The following is a 23,608-nucleotide window of genomic DNA, read 5'->3' as shown; positions in this document are numbered from 1 at the left end:
TCTCTAGTACGTATAGAAACACATATAAACCCCTCTCTTCCTCCTTATCTATCTCTCAATATTTATCTACCTATTAAAGGCTATAAGTTCATCCTGATGCTTCTAATTAGAACCCAATACCACTAGTTTCCTTCTAGATGTCTCCCCTTCCTTGTTTGCAACTCCTTTCTCCAACACTGAGAGATCTGGCTTTCATTATCTGTATATATTTACTTATTTGCTCAACTCTTATTTACATCTAAAGAAGTTACAGCTCTAGCCAATTTGGCTCAATGGATAGAGCATTGACCTGTGGACCAAAGGGTCCCTGGTTTGATTCTGGTCACGGGCTCATACCTTAGTTGCAGGCTCCTCCCTGGCCCAGGCCCTGGTTGGGACGCATGCAGGAGGCAACCAATTGATGTGTTTCTCACACATAGATATTTCTCTCTGTCTTTCCATTTCTATTCGACTCTCTCTAAAAGATTAATGGAAAAATATCCTCGGGTGAGGATTAACAACAACAAAAAGTTTCAGAATTGTGATTTCATAATTCTTGTAAGGAAAAAAAATATATGAACTAGACAATAGTGTTAGGGTACAGTTCGTTTTGTCTTTAGCTTTGTAATATATAGTAAAAATACTGATTTCCAAAATTATTCAGATTAGGTCTTTTCCTCTCCACTCCTTTTATTGTAATTATGTTGTTCATTTGCAATACAGCTAGGTTCATTGGTTGTTTGTGCTCCATTTGGGTTCCCCTGACACATGAGGTTGATTTTAATTATCACTTATTGGGGAGGTATGTGAAACATTACTTTAGTTCTAAGAGTCAGAATTATATGAAAAGGCATACTCAGAAAAGCACCACCCCCACCCCTTGTATCACATTTCATTCCCTCATTCTTTCTACCCCCTTCTCACTCACCTCCTGCATATAACCAATTTCATTAGTTTCTGATTTATTATTCTGTTTCTCTTTTTGCACAAGTAAGTAGCTACTTATATGTCTTCTTATACATTGACTATATTTCAAAGTCTTTTTGTGGTACAGGCAATTTGAATGCTGTTTGATGATTTTGTCTTAAGGGTACTGCTCAAGATTGGTATATCCTTACTGCTAATATATTAGGAAGCTAATGAAATGATTGCTTTCTTCGTTGAAAAATATTTTGGGGATTTTTTTCTAGAATGAAAATGAGAACATGGATTTGGATGGGCTCATTAGCACTGAACTATCTGTTTCTTAGGATTTGTAAACAAACAAAAAAAGGTAATTTAAAGCAAGCAGCAATGTTTTTCAGGTTTTCCTTAACCCATTCTATATGTAGCAAGACATTTAAAATTTATTTTTCCTTATTAATTGAATTTGAATTATTTTAAGTATCAATGAAAGCTGCTAGACCAGGGGTGGGCAAACTTTTTGACTCGAGGGCCACAATGGGTTCTTAAACTGGACCAGAGGGCCGGAACAAAAGCATGGATGGAGTGTTTGTGTGAACTAATATAAATTCAAAGTAAACATCATTACATAAAAGTGTACGGTCTTTTTTTTTTTTATTTCAATAGTTTTATTCATTTCAAACATTTTAACAAGAAGAATGTAAACACTAATTATTATAATTTGAAACTTCAAAAAATGGAGGAATCATAGCACAATAACACACCTTATATTGAAGATGGCAAAGGCAAAATAAAATTGCCTAACAAAGGAAAGGTATAAAAGCCTTTCAAATTAAACTTAAATATAATAAAATAATTTAAAACTAAAACAAATAGCAAAGAACAAAATGTGTAAACAGTAAATTAAACATTTTCTTTAGTGCAACTTCCAAATTATGCCCGGGACGTAGATGTAGATGGCAATGTAGACTGGGTTGAAAGGTTTTTGGTCTTTAAAACATCAACTTCAGTGGGAACAGTGTTGTTGGTCTCCTTTTTAGCTAATGCTCTGATACTGTGCTCGCCAGGGGCGTGTCTCCCTACATCACCACGATAACGTGTCTACGCATTCCCAGGGTGATGTCGGGGGACGCGTCCGCGGGCATTACAAGGAGCCTCTGGAAGATTGAGAGGTTGTTCCTTCTTCTGAGCTGCGGCCGTGTTTCCCGACGTTGCCATATTAACACTGCTGCTGGTGAAGGAGCGGAGGGGAGAGCAAGAGAACCCTCTGTTCTTTGGGCTCCGCGGGCCGGATAGAACAGCCGAACGGGCCGGATCCGGCCTGTGGGCCGTAGTTTGCCCACGGCTGTGCTAGACTGTTCTATAAAAAATGTAGTTTTGCTTCTGGATGTCTTGCAGATCAGCTCTTCTCACAAGCAAAGCATTTCCCCAGGCCTGTTTACTAGCATTCTTATGGGGCATTTCATTGTGTACTCTTTTTCTTTTCAAATGCTCTGCAGGCCTTTGGGCAGTCCTACTCCATCCACCGGAAAGTTGCTGAGGATGGAGAGACTCGGGAGGAAACGCTGCTGCAGGAGTCAGCCTCGAAGGAAGCTTACTACCTGGGGAAGATCTTGGAGATGCAGAACGAACTGAAGCAGAGCCGGGCTGTGGTCACTAACATACAGGCAGAGAACGAGAGGCTGACCGCCGTGGTGCAGGACCTGAAGGAGGTAAACAAGCACCCTGCCAGCAATCTGGGGGCAAGAGAAATAAGATCAAGTTCTGTCAGAGGAGCTATATTAAGCAAGAAGCACCTAAAACCGATGCTAGCACTTTTCCTGCAATTTTAGTGAAATGGCAGCTTCTTCTGAGATGAGCTTCTCTCTTATTGTTTGTTAAGAATTAAAACCTTTATTGAGTATTTGGGAATTGGGCTTGCTGCTTCGGCAAAGGTGTTTAAAAAATATAGTAATTGGCTGGCGTGGCTCAGTGGTTGAGTGTTGACCCATGAACCAGGAGGTCACTGTTCGATTCCCAGTCAGGACACTTGCCCAGGTTGCAGGTTCAATCCCCAGTGGGGTGTGTGAGGTGGCAGCCGATCAATGATTCTCTCTCCTCATTGATGTTTCTATCTCCCTCTCTGAAGTCAATAAGATATTTATATATATATATATATATATATATATAATATATTATATATATAGTGACCTTAACACTTCTCTCCCCTTTCCCTGTTGTAATACGCTGTGGAGAAGAATGGTTGGCTGTGATGCTCTGTGTTGGCACTGATTCAAAATGACAGTGAGGTTAGCTCAAGACTCTTTGCACTGGGCAAAGAGATGTCAGGGGAGTTTTCTTAGAGTCTGGCGATGCAGAACCATAGACTGTTTCCCTGGTTGTAGACAAGGCAGCAAATTAGAGCTGGTATGAATTAGGTCTGGGAGCCTTTCTTCCTCAGTCCCCAGGCCTCCCCCGGACTCCCTGTTTCGCTCCAGCTTTCCCACAGCTGCATCATGCGCCAGGCCATTTTGGGACAGGCAGAGTCAGTCTGCCAGTGATGTTGGGGACACAGAGAGCCAAAGGCAGCTTCATCAACCAAACCCTGTTAAGAGCATTTTTGGAAACTTCATATTAAATCATTTACTCCAGTTTTTGATATGAAAGCTGCAGAAGAGGTGCTGATGTCCTTGAATTACTACACCAGTGCAGCAGAGGTTGACCAACAGATATTAAGTCCACTCCCAAGTGGGCTTATTAATTGAGCATTTTAGTAATGGAAAAATGTAGGATGAAACAATGTTAATGTTGTGAAATACAATAGAAGTAATCCACTGATGTGTTTCTTAAAATCAGTGACATGTTATAAATAGAGTTTTGTTATTTTGAGATACGTTATCCAGAATTTATTGGAATTTAATCTGTAATTTTCATTTACACATATCCATATTATAATGAACTCAGTGAATATCTACAGTAAGGTTTCTGCTTTGCCCAGTTCATTATTATCTTGGGACATACCCAAATATAGTCGTATGATTTGTGGAGACAGAGAAAGGAGCCAACCAAGTAGACGTTAGTATTCTTAGCACTTAAGTGCTAAGAGCGTAAGACAGTTTTCAGGAAGTGATGCTTTGCCTCGCTTCCCTTAGCTGCAAACGATTGTTAAACACCAAACTGCTCTCCAGTTCTTTATCTGACGCATCTCTCTGTGCTGGGCTTGGGGCATCACTTGCTTACCCTTTGTAGTGCCAGCCCTTTCTCCTCCTCCTAAGGAATTACCAGTCCCCCTTCCTATTCCAAGCTTCCCTATGAGACAGGGGTCCACTGCAGAAGGTCATGTAGTGACATAGACCACCATCCTTGATTAAACAAGACACTGAACATCCACAGGGGGCAACCTCAGCAGCACGAGCAGCAGATTCACATGGCAAGTTAGCAGAGAGAGTGTGACATGAACAACGTGAGGGCCAAGTGCACACGCATGCAGGCGGTTTGTGGAGAACTGTGACCAGTGAGCCAAGCAGTCATGACTGCCAGTTGGATGGATCCTCAAATTGCATATCCCTACAGTCACAGAGCTACAGCTGAGGACGGGGCAGAGAATCCAGAGATGTTTTTCTGTTGAGCCAAGACAGCAGTGATTGACAGAGCATCCTCACACTGTGCTTGAGTGCAGTTTCCAATGAGTAGATCTATAATAAGCAGGAGTTGGTAATTATGAATGAGGATGTAAGTGAGGAATAAAGTGAGGCATCAAAGGCAAAAAGAATTTGAGGAGTCCTTTATTCAGATCAGTTCTCAAATTTTAGTGACCATCCAAATCACCTAGAGAACTCATCAGATCATGAGTCCTGGGCCCCACTCCCAGAGGGTCTGGGTTGGTAGGTCTCAGCAGGATTCAAGAATTTTTAATAAGTTCACACACATGGATCTGTAGCTATTGCTCTGGAGACCACACTTTGAGAACCACTCATTTAGATGTTTTGGCTAAGCAAAAGCTGGGAAAGGGAGTATCATAGGCTCACAATATAGGGAATTGCTGTAAGTACCATAATCTCCTGAATGAATCACTTGGTTATAGTCCTTTGATATCTGTGCATTTTCAGTAGTTATTTGCAGTAAGAGAATAACTTGTTACATCCAAAATTTTTAATCTCAAATAACTCAAGGCTATTTAGCTGATGAATGTATTCATTCAGGTTTGTGAGGTAACTAAAAGGAAAAAAAAGGCAAGTTGTTGGTTGGTTTCCTAGTCTTCTGAGTGTGCCAACAATGTAATTTGTTGATGTTTTCTTGGCTGGGCTAAAAGCTAGTGGTATCACTACACCCCAAGGCCTGCTGTTTTTCATCCATGCCTCATGTTTTAATGTAGCTAATAAAACTGTTATTAGAACTGATTACATTTATAAAAAGAGAAAAGGAATAAATTCTATTTTTTGATATATTAATCCAGACTTTTGATGACTGGTATTAAATTAAAATTCCAGATCTGTTTTATTGTAGGCTCCATTTTATTTATTTTTCGCATTCTGGGCATTGACTGATGTAGAGTGATTGTTAGAGAGATTATGAAACGAAAAAAAATCATGACCTGACGGACCATGAGAAATGGACAAGGGAAACCAATGCAAAATGTAGTAAATCATCAGCTTGACAGATGCTGTGTGAATTTAATCATTTAATTAAGGGAGTCATTTTTACTTACTGAAAGGACTCATCTCTTCAATAAGATTGTTGATACTGGCAAAGGTGTATGTGTGTGTATATGTGGTGTGTGAATTATGGAAGTTTTATACATATGTTTGCATATATGTATGCACATGTCTATAATTACAAGGTCAAATTTTCTTCTATATATGGTAGGTATAAGATAATATAGTGGAAAAAATAGAAAATTTTCTGAGTTAGAGTTAGAAAATCAATATTTGGTCTCAACTCTGCTAAAAGTTTTAGAATTTTATTCATGGCATTTGTAAAAGATTATTTTAGTATGTAGTAAATACATAATAAACATAAATTGTTGTCTTTGGTTACTTTCTGCACATTTCATTAAAATATTGTTGAAGATATCACTTATTATGTAGATCCATTTTCTTAAGTTAAAGAAATGTTAGCTAAATACCTCTTTGAATTTGTTACCTTGAAAAGTCTTCCTGTTGAGATATGAACCTAGATGTTTCATATAAATCTTCTCATCTTTAAACATTTTAATCAGTCTTATTGTATATATATATCTTTAATGGAAAACTGCTTTAAGTAATTTTTTAAAGTATGGGGAGTATTTTAAAAAATCACCCAAATCAAAGAACCAAATTAGGAGTTAATCCTACAGGGCCAATAATAGAGGAGAAAAAAATTCTTGGGTTGCCTTGATGGGCATCATTTTGCTGAGAGCTTAACAAGAACAGGTAGATTACTATAGTGCCCAAGCAGATAATTAGCAAACAAGTTGGAATTTCATTTTTTTAAATCTCCAAACTATAGGTCTTAACATACTAGAAGATAGCCTAAATAGGCTTATTTGGGCAATATTTATCGAACACTTACTTGGTACTAAGTTAAACTAAAATCTACATTGATGAAATCACAAAATAGGATAGTGAAACTTCTAATACTACTGAGTAGTCTCAATTGTTAGTAAGATAAATCAGAATTTACTGCAATATTTACAAAGCATACAATGCACTTATGCCAGTATTCCTAACCAGAACTAGTGTTTATGTAAAAAAAGAGATATCACAGAAGATGGACCCCTTTGGAGGGAAAGCAGAAGATTGGAGTGGTAAACTGGATTATTGACCTTAGTAGAGAATAAGTCTATACTTTAAAGTGCAAATAGCTGAATGTTTATTGACTGCCAGCAATGTGCCAGGCACTGTTCTAAATTCTTATAACAACCCTATTGAGATAGGTGCTATTATTATATCATCTCACTTTACGGATGAGGCAGGTGAATCATAGAGGGGTCAAGTAACTTGTCCAAAGCACATGGGTGATAAGTGACAATCCAGGATCTGAACTCAGAAAACCTGGCTGTGATCTAGACACCCCCAAGCCATGTCACTGTAGTCGCCAAGAGCACAAGTTTCCCTTTTCTGAATCTTGCCTCAAGCTAATGAAATTTCTGGCACAATATCTGAAGCTTTAGTACAATAGCTATATTTCAAACTTGTTGGTAATATTTTACTGGGATATGGCCATTTACTATTTTAAAATATGCCTGTGGCTGAATTTCCAGAAATCTCTTATGCCAACATTTTAGAACTATATCTATTGTATCTTAAGGAATCCACATCTATAAACTTTTAGGGTGTGAGTGTACCAATAGTGATTATTTGGTTAAGGTTAATAACATTTTACCAGTAGACCTGAATGGTCATGTTGCCTTTTCTCAGACACGTCTAGCACTATGGAGAAGATGAACTGTGAGTCCTCTTAAGAAAGGACTTCTTGCCGAAACCGGTTTGGCTCAGTGGATAGAGCGTCGGCCTGCGGACTGAAGGGTCCCAGGTACGATTCCGGTCAAGGGCATGTACCTTGGTTGCGGGCACATCCCCAGTGGGAGGTGTGCAGGAGGCAGCTGATTGATGTTTCTCATCGATGTTTCTAGCTCTCTATCCCTCTCCCTTCCTCTCTGTAAAATATCAATAAAAAATATATATATATTTTTTTTAAAAAAAAAAAAAAAAGAAAGGACTTCTTTTATCTGTCATTTATCTTTGTATCTCCAGCATTCAGCATAGTGCCTGGTCAAAAGCAGACATTAAAAAATAATGTTTGGGGAGAAACCAAGATGGCGGCATAGGTAAGCAGCTAAACTGCTGCCTCGCACAACAATTTCAAAACTACAACTAAAAGACAGAACGGACACCATCCAGAACCACAGGAAAGCTGGCTGAGTGAAAATTCTACAACTAGAAGGAAAGAGAAAAGCTCACAGAGAATTGGAGGTACGGCAAAGGGTCTTTGTGCACACAGAGAGGAAGGGTGGCTGAGAGGCTGGCTGACTTTCTCTGGCGGAAGGGGGAAGGAAGCCCCCAACCCCAATGAACCCCAGTTCTGACTGCACTGAACCCCAGTCCCGGGCGAAACCCCGTGGACCCAGGCTCATACAGGGGGAGTCTGGACTGTCAGGTAGAGAGTAAGGCACCCGGAGACTTGGAGACCCGGGGGAGACCCAGGAGAGCCCCGGCAGGCAGGGTTCTGGAGGCGCGCGCGCCAGTGCGCACAAAGGCTGCAGAGGTTGCCACAGGCTTTCCCTAGCAGAAGGGAGTCCGAGCTCCTGACTGCACTGAGCCCCAGTTCTGACTGCACTGAATCCCAGTTCCAGGCGAGCCCCTGGGGACCCACGCTCTTGTGGGGGGAATCTGGACTCTCGGGCGGAGACTCGGGAGCCAGGGAAGGCAAAGGTCTGCAGGCGCGCGCATGCCAGTGCGCACAAAGGCTGCGGAGGTTGCCACAGGCTTTCCCTAGTAGAAGGGAGTCAGAAGCCGGGGAAGGCAGAGGTCTACAGGCGCGCACGCGCACAAGGGCAAGGCTGTCTGGAAGCCAAGATTGTCTGCTCCACCCTGACCCTCCACCCCATCCAAGCTGAGCACAGAGGCTATTGCAATTTGGCAAGTCTAATCCTATAAGGCTGTCTCCAGCACCGAACTTCTCCCAGTGTAGACACAGCTGATCCTTACAGCCAACTGGCCTGGAGGTCAATTCCTCCCAGTGATACCAACAACAATCAAGACTTAACTACAACAAGGCTGTACACACAGTCCACAAAGGGGTGCACCAAGAGTGTCCACCTCAGGTTAACTAGGGAGGCCGACCCACTGGGCCATATAGGAAACCTAGCACACAAATTTACCCTACCAACTCAGGGAAGCGGTGAAAATGCGGCATCAAAGAAACAGATCACAAACAAAAGAAATGGAGGAAAACAAACGACTGGATATAGAATTCAAAACCACGGTTATAAGGCTTTTCAAGAATATCCTAGAAAAGGCCGATAAATATAACGAGACCCTCAAAGATATGAAAAAGGACCAACTAGAAATTAATCATACACTGACTGAAATAAAAAATATTATACAGAGACCCAACAACAGACTAGAGGAACACAAGAATCAAGTCAAAGAACTGAAATACAAAGAAGCAAAAAACACTCAACCGAAAAAGCAAAAAGAAAAAAGAATCCAAAAAGTTGAAGATAGTGTAAGAAGACTCTGGGACAACTTCAAGCTTACCAACATCAGAATTATGGGGGTGCCAGAAGAAGAGAGAGAGCAAGATACTGAAAACCTATTTGAAGAAATAATGACTGAAAACTTCCCCCACCTGGTGAAAGAAATAGACTTACAAGTCCAGGAAGCGCACAGAACCCCAAACAAAAGGAATCCAAGGAGGACCACACCAAGACACATCATAATTAAAATGCCAAGAGCAAAAGACAAAGAGAGAATATTAAAAGCAGCAAGAGAAAAACAGTTAGTTACCTACAAGGGAGCACCCATACGATTGTCAGCTGATTTCTCAACAGGAACTATGCAGGCCAGACGGGAGTGGCAAGAAATATTCAAAGTGATGAATAGCAAGAACCTACAACCAAGATTACTCTACCCAGCAAAGCTATCATTCAGAATTGAAGGGCAGATAAAGAGCTTCACAGATAAGAAAAAGCTAAAGGAGTTCATCATTACCAAACCAGTATTATATGAAATGCTGAAAGGTATTCTTAAAGAAGAGGAAGAAGAAAAAAAGTAAAGATAAAAATTATGAACAACAAATACATATCTATCAACAAGTGAACCTAAAAATCAAGTGAATTAAAAACCTGAGGAACAGAATCATCTGGTGAATATAATAGAATCAGGGGCATAGAAAGGGAGTGGACTGATAATTCTCAGGGGGAAAGGGGTATGGGTGGCTCAGGAAGAGACTGGACAAAAATCATACACCCATGGATGAGGACTGTGTGGGGGAGGTAAGGGCAGAAGGTGTGGTGGGAACTGGGTGGAGGGGAGCTATGGGGGGAAAAAGGAGAAACAATTGTAATAATCTGAATAAAGATTTATTTAAAAAAAAATAAAATAAATAAAATAAAAAATAATGTTTGTTGAGTTGAATTGAACTGGAAACAAACAAACAAACAAAAACTACCACTAGATGTGAATTTCAGCTGTGCCACCCTCCAGCTGTTGATATGGACAAGTTATTTTTGTTCTCTACCAGTAAGCTTCACTTTCCTTACTTCTAACATGGAGATGATAAACTAATGTACAGGTCCTATGTCAAATGCCTCTTACAATGGAGATGCTAAATTACTGTAATTCCCTGTCTTCCAACTCCCTCCCAAGGCTGCCCTCCCATTGCTTGGCAGCACTAAGTATTAAACTGCTCCTTTTTGTTCAGTGAAAAGTTGACCCCTACAATTTTTACCAGCTGGCCATTCTAGCCTCTGGATCTATAGAGAACACACTTTAAAAATTTCCTGTTCCACTTGACAATTTTAGTTCATGCTCAACAGCTTCAAATATTTGGAAAGAACTATTTTGTCTTCTCTGTTTTAGGATAAACATATCTAGATCCATTAGCACATCCTCATGTAACATGGTTGCAGGATGCCTCAGCATCCTGGTTATGACCTTCTTAGACTGGCATCCAGTGTCTCTTAAAAATGGGTCTTCGCTTTTTAAAAAGCACGATACTATTGACTGTCTTTACTCTTGTTGGGAATCCTTGACAATTTGAAACATTGGACTTAAAGTATTTTGTCTTTGGTTTTTATATTTTTGGATTTTCAGCCTTGCAGTCATGCATTCGTTCATTCAGCAGGGATCTCCTCCGTGCTTACTTACAATAAGCCAGATGCCTGGGAAACTTTAGTGCCCAAAATTCAGTGTTTAGAAACTATTTCCCTCTACTCTTTAGTATCATAGAAATAGAAAGAGATCTGTTTTAGACAACATATACCATAGACTGAATGTTGTGTTCCCCCCAACATTCATATGTTGTGTTCCCCCCAACATTCATATGTTGTCTCATGACCTAATTCCTAATGTGATGGTATTTGGAGGTGGGGCTTTGGGGAAGTGATTAGGTCATGAGAGTGGGGCCATCATGAATGGGGTGGGAGTGTCCTTATAAAGGACATCTCAGAGAGCTCCCTTGCCCCTTCCACCATGTGAGGACACAGTGAGAAGACGTCCATCTGTGAACCAGGAAGCGGACCCTCACCTAATACAGAACCTGTTGGCACTTTGATCTTCAACTTCCCAGCCTCCAGAGCTGTGAGAAATAAATGCCTGTCGCTTAAGCGACCAGCCTGTGGTATTTTGTTGTAGCAGTCCAAATAGACTAGGCTAACATGTATCATTTTGTACAGTAATATCGCATGCATCTTAGTCTCTCATTAAACCTGCAAATAGGTGGACCTGCTGTGACTGAGTAAATGAAAAACATCATTTAAACAGCAATTAGATGCCATGGACCTCAGCCACCAGCACATATTCACCTTGTTCCATGGAGAGCTCTTCAGCCAGTCTTTAAACATCTATGTGCTTCTGTTGTATCAATGGTGGTGTGGTAAGAGGGTAGAATTATAAATCAGGGAATCTGAGTTTAAGTCCTAACTGGACCATTTACCGGTTGTGTGATTAAACTTATTTACTATAAAAACATTATAATAACAACTGTCCTATTCCCTGTGATTTTTATGAAGATAAATACCTTTCATGAAAGTGATTTATAAGGAATAGAGGACTATGTAAGTGTTATTTATTGTTTGAAAGTTTGGTAACCAGACTTATTCACACATAGCAAGACAGAAACAATATGTTAGAAAGATGCATTGGGGTAGAGGGAGAGGCCCCAGCACCTTCTGACAGTAGCAAGAAGTAGTGGCTGACATCCTGGCACCAGAAGAATAAACAGCACATATTTAAAGGCCCATAGGTTGGAAGAGGAGGGCTGTCTGGGTGACCTTATTATCAGTGTAAATAACCTTTCATACCTGGCTGGTTCTTGAAAGGGTCACTGCATTATTACTCAGTACAATATCGAATGTGCTTACTGATGACCCGTGTCATGGGGAAAAGGTTAAACTCTGTAATTAACGCATCCAATAAATAACCAAGCTTTTCTTACAGCCTTTGATGTTTCTGGCCGAATAATTGGTTAGTGGGATGAAACTGACATTTCCAAATGACGGATGTTTTTACCATTCTCTAAAGGCGTGCTGTGGGTAGAGCCAGAAAGCTACATCCCGCTTTCTCTCCTGCTTTCCATACTTGTTGGGGATGGACCTCACACTTCTCTGGAATGATGCAAAGTACCAAACAGTAAAGAATTATCACTGTTTTTAATTGGTTTAAATAAATAATAATATCATAGCTCACGTTTATGATAGTTTATCATAGGCACTTTACATTCATTATCTCTCTTAATTCTCTCAAAAAAACTTACAGGCATGTCCTGTTTCTCTCTCCTCTTTACAGGCGAGGCAAAGAGAGGCTAAACAGCGTGTCCAACAAGTAGTGAAGCTGGTATCCTAAACCAGGCAATCTGACTCTTAACCATGTTAGTGCCTGCTTATTGGCTGTTTGATTCCACTAGAGAAAGCTGTCTTTTGGTTGAAAGTTCTTTCCAACATGTGCTGAACCTACTATCCTAGTAAATAAATATCCCTATGAACATCATCAGGAATTTGAAAGCAGGGTTTGACAATATACAGACAAGTTACCTTTGAATAATTGTGATTTGATTGCGCTTGTGGGAAATATAAGTTAGATAAATAGGTTTGTTTATAGGATTAGTTTAATTATAGACACAGATTTTTTTTTTTTGGTGTATAGTTATGAATTTAACACATATGTAGACTCATGTAACCCCAGCCACAATCAAGATGCAGAATAGTTTCATCACCCCCAAGACCTCCCCTGTATTGTGCTATTCCTTTGTCATCATACCCTCCCGATCCCAACCTCTGATAACCAATCATCAGTTCTTTATCACTACAGTTTTGTCTTTTCAAGAATGTTATGTAAATGGAATTTTACAATATGTAACCTATTGAGATTGGGTCCTTTCTCTCAGCATTCATGCCTATGAGATTTCATCTAAGTTGTTGCATTATCATTAACTTGTTCCTTTCTATTGCCAAATAATATTTCACTGTATGGATATACTACAGTTTTGCTCTTGCTTAAAAATATATATATTTTATTGATTTCAGAGAGAGGAACAGAAAGGGAGAGATAGAAACTCTATGACTCATTTTGAGTTGATTGTTGTAAAAGGTTTGAGGTTTCAGTGGAAGTTCAGTTTTTTTGTTTTTTTTTTTTGCATATGTGTTCAATTGTCCCATTGCCATTTGTTGAGAGACTATTCTTTCTCCATTGAAATACCTTTACACCTTTGTCAAAGCAATTGGCCACATTTGTTTGAGTTTATTTCTAGATTCTGTTCTGCTGATCTATCTGTCTATCCCAACATGGCTACTCCCATGTTGTCATGAAGTCAGAGGAAATAGGAAGCCAGGTCACTTAGGTAGGGCCTTTGAGACCATTGAAAAGAGTTTGGCTTTCACTTTGAGTGAAGCGGGAGCTATTGGAAACTGTTGCGCAAAGGAGTGATGTGACTTTAACGAGGCCAGGATAAGAGAAGGGGTTAGTGCAGTCACCCAGATATGAGAAAATGGTGGTTTGGGCCAGGATGACTGGAGGAGGTGGTGAAAAGAGGTCACCAATATTCAGAATACATTTTGAGAGAAGAACCAACATGACTCTCTCATGGGCTGGATGTAGAGAATATGAGATGAGGAGAAAAGATAACAGGAAGTCCAAGCATTTTAGCTTGACCAACTTGAAAATTGAGATGGGGAAAGCTTCAGGCAAAACAGGTTTTAGGAGAGAAGATCAGAAGTTAAGTTTTAGGCATGTTAAGCTTTAAATTCCAATTAGCCTTCCAAATGCAGATGTTTGTGCTGCGCCAGCCCAGCCAAGGGTTCGGCAAGCCTGAGGGAGGGCCGGCGAAGGATGAAGAAAAGACAGACAAAGAGAATAAGCTGGGTCTAGGTGGATCTTCTCTCCCTGACTGAGGCCACAGAACAGATCCAGACTGCAAGCTGAGCCTTTATTTTATAGTCAGAGGTAAACAAGGTAATTTACAATGTTCTTGTAAGTTTCACTTGTTTTGGCAGCACTTGCTGCACCTCCCGCAGCCCATTAGCTACCCAGGAAAGATCTAGGGAGCTTCACAAGATCAAGCTTAATTATGTTAAGAGGGCTGTGCCCTCTAAGCTGGGATTTGTTTTTGGCTTTGCCAACAGGTCAGTCCTAGGCTAACCCTATAACCGCTGCCTACAGATGTTGAATGGGTAGTGGAAGATGAGAGCTGAGAGTGTGAGAGAACAATCTGGGGAGAGAAATATAAATTTTGGAATTATCAGCAGATAGATGCTATTTAAGGCTTATCACTGAGATCACCAAGGCAGGATGTGTAAATAGAAAAGAGAAGGGCCCAAGCATTGAGCCCTAGGCTACCTCAGCAGTGAGATGTTGGGGACAAGAAGTTACACTAAAAATAATAGTGAACCTATATGACCCTATGAACCAATGTCGCCCCCATAAAATTTTATTATAATAAAATTTAATTATTATTATTATTAATAATGAGGTAGAAAGAAAATAAACAGAGAATGGTTCCCGGAAACCAAATGAAGAAAGTGATGTCTACAAAGGAAGTGATCAATATTGGAAATGCTGCTAATAGTCAAATAAGATGAGGAAACCGAATTGACCACTGGATTTAGCAAGATGCGGTCATTGGTCACCTCATTAAGAGAAGTTTCTCTGGAGTAGTGGGAGCAAAAGCCTGATTAGAGTATGTTGCAGAGAAAATTAAAGGAGAAGAGTTGGAGACAGAATAGAGGCAACTTTTTCAGGAACTGGTTTTGTTTGCAGAGGACCAAAGAAGGAGGAGGTAGCTACAGGGCAAAAATAGGCTCAAGGGAAAGGTTTGTTTTTTGTTTTTAAGGTTAATGAAATAATTGCATATGGGAATGCCGATTGCTGATGGGTATGACCCAATGGGGAAGGAAATTTTGATGATGTAAGAGGAAAAGGGGAAAATGCCTGGAGTACTTGATTTCCATGCATGAAGAAGAAAGGAATAGGATCTGGTGCAAAAATGGAGGGATTGCCTTTGGAAAGGAGCAAGGTGTTGCGAACATCTATGGCAATGCCTGGAAAAGCGGATATGTGGATGCAGGTGTGTGAACCTTAGTAGGTGTGAATGAAGAGAAGCCTTTGAAAGTCCTCTTCAGGCCGCTTTGGTTTCCTCACTGAAGCAGGAAGCAAGGTCAGCAGCTGAGAGGGGAGATGGGAGGAGGTGTTGGGAATTTAAGGAGAAAAAAGTGGTGAGATAGTCACCTGGGAGAGTGAGCCACTAAGATATTAGCATGGGAATGAGCATGGGCTGAAGCGGAAGGAGAAGGTCCCTCAAGAGGAGGAATTCCAGTAGTCGAGATCATCTATGGGAATATTGAGAATCCAGGAATTAAGACCAGAAGTTCTGGAGATGTTGACAACGAGCCAGGAGCTGAAGCCTTGGAGAAATGAGGAGGAACGAGTTGGTGTTTGGTAGGTGACAGAAACAATGCTGGTAGTGGACAGTGGACAGTGACTATGCCTACCCTGCTGCCACGACCTTGTCACAGTAGAAGCTACTGTTAATTTGTTTCCCAAAAAATGTACATGTACCAGCTTAAAAAGAAGTCTCATGCTGACCTGAAATTTAAAGCAGAGGAGTTTGGGGGAAGGATAGGGGGAGGATGCTTTGAAAGCAGTCAACCAGGCCAGCACCAGAGAGGGTTGCAGGGGAAACAGTGTACCCAAGGGAGAGGCAGTTTCCATTAAAACAAGGGATGTGCATTATACATATCTGAAAATCTCCTTACTGCCTGCTGTAATCCCATATGCTCAGAGTCAGTGACTGTCGATTACACTGCATGCATCGTTCTAAGGAGCACATACACTTCATTCTCTTTTTGACGATTGTAAATATTTTTTCCGTGATTTGGAAAGTTGCATTATTATATTTTCCAATGAGAAACAATACAATAGCTTTTGAATAGCTCTCAAAATGAAGTCCCTTTAGCCTTATTCTGTGGAGGTAATAAGGACCTGCGTTTTCATAATCCCAAACATTTGGGGGAAACTTCAAAAATGAAAACATATGTAAATATTTTCAACATCCAGATGTTGGACATCATTGCACTCGGCTTCAGAATAGTACCATTTTTGTCACTCTTTTTCCTACATTAGACAATAATAAGGGGCATAAACTTCTGGACTGATAATAACAGTTACATCAACTTCCTTTGTAATTGCCAGTCGTTAAACTAGTGCCAAATGAAGAATTAAATCGAAACCGCAGGGACGGTCAAGCTAAAGTTAGAAACAGTGAAAGATCATTCATGTCTCAGGCGGACTGTGGAAATGGCATCTCTGCAGCTGACACTGGTAAAATAAAAGTCTGTTTTTAAAGGAATCTTGCATAGTCTCTTTACTTTTTTTGTTTTTTTAAGGATAATCAAGTTTTTATCAGTTACCTTTTATCTTTTATCATTTAAAATAAAAAATAGTGAAAGACAGCCTGTTTTCTAAAAATGTAGAATTGGTATGGTATATACTTAGTATATATATGTGTGGGTTATATATAACATATACTTATATATAAAACACATATAACATATATATGAATTTCTTTTTTCTTCTTTCCCTCTTTTCCTTCATCCCCCCTCCTCCCAGGCCTTGCTCCCTTCCCTTTCCCATCTTGTGAATAGGGTCAAACACCAGTTTTCTACATCTTGGAATATAGGAATAAAGATCTGTGCACAATCCACTTCATACATATTGATTCTTGGACTAAAAATAGCTCGATTCAGTTTCAAGTTTTTTTCTCCCACCCAAGCTCAGGTTTCGCTCCCTGTGCAGACTAGGTGGAAGGAATAGTAATGCACAATCAGCATCTTAGCTGGAATGCTTAGTGGACAATTTTAATTTTTTATTTTATTTTTTTTACATCTTGACCTCTATTTCCAAAGAATATTCTGGTTGGCAGATCTAGCCTGATTAAGATTCTGTTCAGGCATTTAATTCTCCTAAGGGAATTGATGGCTTAATCTAACAATCAAGGATACCTCAATCTACTCAGAACCTAATTTTTTGAAGGTTATAGGAAATTTGTACTTGAGCAAGACAGAAAGAGCAAATTAATGAGTGAGTTTAGTGATATAATGAATTCTGGTATATATCTTGGATTATACTTTTTAATGCTTAACCAACAAAGATATTTTTAAAAATAAATATTCTGGACCAATTATGCTAGAGTGATAGTAGACCCAAACTTTAACCTTCAGTTTGACTTACAGTACAATACCACGAATCCCGGAAGAAAGGCTATGTACTGCCTGCCTCCTTAACTGCTTTTGGAAACAGACTTGGCCCAACACATTCCACCAAATCACAGGCTAAAAACAGCTGTTATTCTTGGGACTATAGGACCTGGGCATCTTCCTCATCATCACTTGTTCAATAATAAAAATACTTAGATTTAGAAATAATAGTCTGATAGAGTTTTGGTTTCACCAAAACCATTTTTCAAAAAGCAGAATTGTAACTAACGGTCTCTTCTGAGCTTATCACAGTGGACAAAACCTCACCACCTGCATTACATTAAAGAAATCTAGAATATCAAAATGTGTTTCCTGATGGGCTTTGGCACACAATATAGTCCCAGAGTTGTTTTTGTTTTTATTTTTTAATATATTTTCATTAATTTTTAATATATATTTATTGAGAGAGAAAGAGATAGAAACATCAATGATGAGAGAGAATCATTGATCAGCTGCCTCCTGCATACCCCCTACTGGGGATCGAGCCTGCAACCCAGGCATGTGCCCTTGATGGGAATCGAACCTGGGACCCTTCAGTCTGTAAGCTGACGCTCTATCCACTGCGCCAAACCAGCCAGGGCCAGAGTTGTTTTTAAACAACGAGGGAAGATTTGGCTACCTGTATAAAGAAGGGGCCAGCAACCATTCTCTGGATGGCAGAATATTCATTATATTAGAATGAAGGATATAAAAGAACCTGTCAGGATAACAACACCCCTCTCACTCCCAAGCATTAATGATAATGAAACTGGGCCTTGAGAGTAATAAAAGTCTCGCATCATTATTTGAATCAATCTTTCATTGGCATTGCTTACAATGAAATGAATGTTCCAAACCTTATTTTCTCCCTTATCGTCTCCTTAAGGAGTTTTTTTTTTAGACATTTTTTTCCTAATTGCTGCAAAATTAAATATTGAGGAATGAGATTTTGCAGGGTAAGGCTGTATTAATTTTCTGTGGTTGCTGGAACAATGTACTTCAAGTTTGTGGCTTCAAACAACACAGATGGATTCTCTTATTGTTCTGGAGGCCAGACGTCTGAAGATTACTGTGCTAAGGTCAAGGTGTTGGCAAGGCCATACTCCCTCTTGGAGGCAGGTGTGGAGTGTCCGGTTCCTCTTCCAGTTTCCACTTTTTTCCAGCTTCTAGAATGGCATTCTTTGCTTTCATGGGCTGCTGACCCTTCCTCCATCTTTGGAGCCAGTAGTGTGTCTTGTTTCAGTACCGCATTGCCTTTTTCTGTGTCAACTCTTCTGCCTCCCTCTTATAAGGACACTGTGATTACACTTCAGCTCTGCCAGGATAATCTCTTTATCTCAAATCCATAATCGCATCTGCCAAGTCTGTTGCCATATAAGGTAACATTCACAGGTTCCAGGACTAAGACCTGGATATCTTTGCGGGGGTGGGAGGGAGAGAGGGATTATTCAGCCTACCGCAGGAGTGATATCTCACCTTATTGGAAATACATGTTCTAGACCAGTGGTCGGCAAACTGCGGCTCGCGAGCCACATGCAGCTCTTTGGCCCCTTGAGTGTGGCTCTTCCACAAAATACCACATGCAGGTGCGCATGTACAGTGCGATTGAAACTTCATGGCCCATGCGCAGAAGTCGGTTTTCAGCCTGGGCGAGTCTATTTTGAAGAAGTGGCATTAGAAGAAGTGGGGGTGTCGGTCGCATGTAGCTCGTGAGCTGCAGTTTGCCAACCATTGTTCTAGAGCCAGCCTTGGGCAAATTATGGCCTGCGGGCCGGATCCGGCTGTTCTATCCGGTTCTCTTGCTCTCCCCTCCACTCCTTTACTTTGAATTTATATTAGTTCACACAAACACTCCATCCATGCTTTTGTTCCGGCCCTCCGGTCCAGTTTAAGAACCCATTATGGCCCTCAAGTCAAAAGTTTGCCCACGAAAGAGAGAGAGAGAGAGAGAGAGAGAGAGAGAGAGAGAGAGAGAGAGAGAAAGAAAGAGAAAGAAAAAGAAAAAGAAAAAGAAAAAGAAAGAAAAGATAATAAATATGTAACTTTGGCTAGTAATCAATTCTTTATTATATCTTAATTTATTTGGTGCACTTGCCATTAGAACAGAAAGAGAAGATATGTTTAAAATTGATAGGATTCGAAAGAGTAGAGTTGGCGATGCCCATCTTATTGCCATATACACACCCATTCACTTATTTTGCATTACCTTTTTTTGCTGAGGCCAGTCAGTAGAGAAGGGCAATGAGTCACTCCAAGGTCAGACAGTGTTATTACCTAATCGTATTGTGATGGGCAAATCCACCATTAAGCTTCCGACTGAGAGAAATACTATTGAGTTGGCAAATGCTTTCGATGTGTACGTGCTGATAGTCATATGTAACCACAATTTTTCAGACTTTGGCAAAGAGAAATGGGAATTCTCTGTATTTTAATTTGATGTAAAATTTATCCCTCAGGAATGACCATTCTGTTAAGCACCTAGTCTGTGCAAATGTTGAGCCAAACGCTGCTGGAAATATGTTTAAGGTAGTGTCTGCCTTTAGTAGGCAATTCAGAGGGATAAAATGAATATATGATTAATTCTGTACTGGATGGCTCTTCTTTCCCACCTGGGCTGTTCCTGTTAGGATAGCGGCCTGAATTAAGGCAGAAAATACCTGCTTGACATTCTCTGCATATACAGACTGCCTAGTATCCTCTGGGAAACGTCCAGTGGACACCACTTGGCTCTCCAGCCTAAGAAGGATTGTTAAAGACTGAATGCCAGCTTTCTCTCTCTTTTTTTTTTTTTTTAAATATATATTTTTATTGATTTAAGAGAGGAAGGGAGAGGGGTAAAGTGAGATAGAAACATCAATGATAAGAGAGTATCATTGATTGGGTGCCGCCTGCACGCCCCACACTGGGGATTGAGCCTGCAACTGGGGCATGTGCCCTGACCAGGAATTGAACCATGACTTCCCAGGTCCACGCTCAACCACTGAGCCACACCGGCTGGGGAGCTTCCTTTTTGTTTATATAATGGATATCTTAGATGGCCTTGAAATGGATCTATTAACAATCTGTGAGTTGTACTTCTATCTGAAATGAATTAAACAACTGCTTTTAAAACAGACTTTCCCCAACATATTCTACCAAATCATAGGCTAAAAACAGCTGTTATTCTTGGGAATATAAGACCTGGGCATCTTAATTTTTTAAACTGGATTGCCACGAAATTTTATTGATGCCTAACAATATAGAATTTCATGTTGGATAAAGCAGATGCGCAAAAGAAAAATTGTATTAGGTAAAATCCCTTTCAAAATTATTACTTAACACTTTGCAAATAATTGAAGTTAGAAGATTTGGATTTTATTTTTAGAGCGAAGTGTATTTTGCAGTGTATTCGTCTTCATATTTGCTAGGGCTTAACATTCATTATGCATATGTTAATTGAGTAAACATAAGCAAGTGAATTATCTTCCCTGGACGTCAATATTGTTATCTATTAAGTGGGAATAATAGCAACACCTACCTCCTAGGGCTAGGCTGTTGTTAGGATTAAATAAATTCTTACATGTGATACACTTGGAACAACACCTGGCATATAGTTAACACTGAGTCAGTATTAGCTATTGTACAATTTCATTGCTACTTGCATATATTTTTAAAATGTATTTAGAATTACTTCTTTTTTTAATTTAAATTCTTTATTGTTTAAAGTATTACATGAGTCTCCTTTTTCCTCCATTGACCTCTCCCCGGCCGCTCCCACCCCCCAGCACGTGCCCTCATCCCCCTCTTGTCTGTGTCCATTGGTTATGCTCATATACATGCATACAAGTCCTTTGGTTGATCTCTTACCCCCTCAAGAATAGTATTTGAGCAGTAGAATTACTGTGTCACATGGTACAAGACTTTTTTTCCAAGATCATACATATAGCCATGTTGCTTTTCTTAAGCATTAAAGCAATTTATGCTCCCATTAGTAATAGCAAGGAATTGCAATTTCACTGAGCCCTGGCAAGTATTAATCATCATAGCACCTCAGGTTGCTTATATAGTATGTGAATCATGGCATTTCAGTATTAATTTGTAAGGTCATGGAGGGGTAGGGATGTGGTTTATCTTGTTCACTAGTATATGCTATAAAGAGCTTAGTATATAATAGACACTCAGAAAAAAGGACAAATGGACAAATGAGAAATTTGCCACTTTCATTAATTTGTGGAATACTTTTTCATTAATAATATTAGTAATTTATTCATCAATTTGGGACATATTTCATAATTTTTATACATTTATTAGGGTTGTATTTCTATTATTTATGCATGCTATAGGAAATTACTGATTTTCTTAATCATTTGCCCTGAGTATCTCACCCAGTTTGTTTGCCTTTTGATTGTATTTTACTTTTGACACAATCAAGTTTTGGCAATTGCTTTTAAATCTACTACTTTTTTCCTATGAGATTACTTTTAGTGGTTATAAGCATAGAATGTTTTTCCTTCCTTCTTCTATTCATCCTTCTCAAAACTATAATAATTTAATACTAATTTCTATCAGTTTTATGTTTTAATTTTTTACTTTTAATGTTTTAATCTTTGTGAGATTCAGTTTGGTATGTAAAACAATGTGGGAGTTTATATTTAAAAATCTTCCCCTAAATGCCTAAATGTCCCAGCACCATTTCAACATGGTACCCCTATTTTTTATAAGAATATTACATTTTCAGCCCAGCCAGTATGGCTCAGTGGTTGAGCATGGACCTATAAACCAGGAGGTCATGGTTCGCTTTCTGGTCAGGGCACATGCTCGGGTTGCAGGCTTGATTCCCAGTAGGAGGTGTGCAGGAGGCAGCCAATCAGTGATTCTTTCTCATCATTGATGTTTCTATCTCTCTCTTCCTCTCCCTTCCTCTCTAAAATAAATAAAAAAAATGTTTTTAAAAATGTTAAAAAAGAATATTACAAGTTCATTTATTATTTTTTAAACGTATTAAAAATAGTTTAATCGGAGTAATTGCAATCTCAAAAATAAAAACAAACCAAAAACCACACCCAGAATATTTTTAGTGTTGGAGAATAAAAGAAATGAAAAGAAAGAATTGTTAGGAAGACCATTTTTAATTCAAATGAAGAAAATAGAGATATGTAGTGCATTATTACTCTTTTCTACAATATGTAGCTTTTTTATGGCAGAATTTTATGATTTTATTAACACAAATACAATGTGTACACAATCTGACTATTCATTTTCTTTGCTGCACAGCCTGGCATTGGGATTGGTGACTGATGGCCAGCTGGGCTGCTCTTTCCACAGTGGCTTTGCGGTTCTTTGAGGCGATGCTGTGAGCAGCCTCAGCACAGTAAGATCTGTTGCACATCAGCAGCCCTTCGAGCTCCTTGACATTATAGACCAGAAACTTCCTAAAGCCACTGGACAGCATGTGCTTTGTTTTCTTGTTGCTCCCATAACCAATGCTGGGCATCAAGATCTGGCCCTTGAATCTTCTACGCACGCTATTGTCAGTGTCTCTGGGTTTCCGCCAGTTCTGCTTAATGTCGGTCTGACTGGTGCCGGATAAACTTCTTGGTCCTCTTCTTCTTCTTTTTTTAAAAATATATTTTATTGATTTTTTAACAGAGAGAAGGGGAGAGGGATAGAGAGTTAGAAACATCGATGAGAGAGAAACATCGATCAGCTGCCTCCTGCACACCTCCCACTGGGGATGTGCCCGCAACCAAGGTACATGCCCTTGGCCGGAATCGAACCCAGGACCTTGCAGTCCACAGGCCGACGCTCTATCCACTGAGCCAAACCGGTTATGGCTTGGTCCTCTTCTTAACAGTCTTGGGTTTCAGGAGGGGTCTGAGGGCAGCCATGGTGCCGAGTAGGAGATGGCTGCCACCGACGCAGGCAGCGCCGAGGAAGAGCTACAAGATATGGCTTTTATGATTTGACGTAGTTTTTAAAGAAATGATTTACAAGCTTCTAGAATTAGCATAAGTCCTGAGTTTAAGGGTGTATATTTCTGATGACCATCTCAATAATTTTACTTTGGATATCAGAAAAACACGAGAATATAGTCAAATCTCCCTATCTCATTGGTCAGCAATAGGTTTTCTGAATCCTAAATATTCAGTAGTCTTCGGATTTCTTACCAGGTCTGAGAAGGTAATTACATACATCGTTTCTGAATAAATAGATTATTTTGGTCTGAGTAATTTTCTTCATAATTGCCCTTTAACTAAAATTGATTTCTTTCTTAATGACATGTTCTTTTCCACAAGGGCGCCTAGATTATTCTGTGTTCACTATCCTGTTTGTCCTATT

The 23,608-nt window shown here is 39.7% G+C and overlaps 1 protein-coding gene and 1 pseudogene across 6 annotated transcripts in view; one reads left to right on the top strand and one right to left on the bottom strand.

Annotated features, from left to right (window-relative positions):
• Positions 1 to 23,608, top strand: part of BICD1 (BICD cargo adaptor 1) — a 210,101-nt gene that overhangs the window by 99,924 nt on the left and 86,569 nt on the right. For all 5 annotated transcript variants that reach the window (XR_013960186.1, XM_080661295.1, XM_080661296.1 and 2 more), the window contains exon 2: positions 2,382 to 2,594. Coding sequence is in view for 4 of the 5 variants with exons in the window: in XM_080661295.1 (XP_080517421.1) it covers positions 2,382 to 2,594 (213 nt within the window). In the remaining variant the exon portion in view is untranslated. The remainder of the gene's footprint in view (positions 1 to 2,381; positions 2,595 to 23,608) is intronic.
• On the bottom strand, positions 22,520 to 23,200 carry LOC308244925 (large ribosomal subunit protein eL32-like; annotated as a pseudogene). The gene is made up of 2 exons: positions 23,122 to 23,200; positions 22,520 to 22,881 (listed from the first exon to the last, which is right to left on the bottom strand). The product of its transcript is annotated as a large ribosomal subunit protein eL32-like (transcript).

The sequence above is a fragment of the Plecotus auritus genome (genome assembly GCF_963455305.1).
Source record: "Plecotus auritus genome assembly, chromosome: 3".
In the NCBI taxonomy this organism is placed as follows: domain Eukaryota; kingdom Metazoa; phylum Chordata; class Mammalia; order Chiroptera; family Vespertilionidae; genus Plecotus; species Plecotus auritus.
Note: the sequence above shows the minus strand (reverse complement) of the source record. Positions and strands in the feature narration are given on the sequence as shown.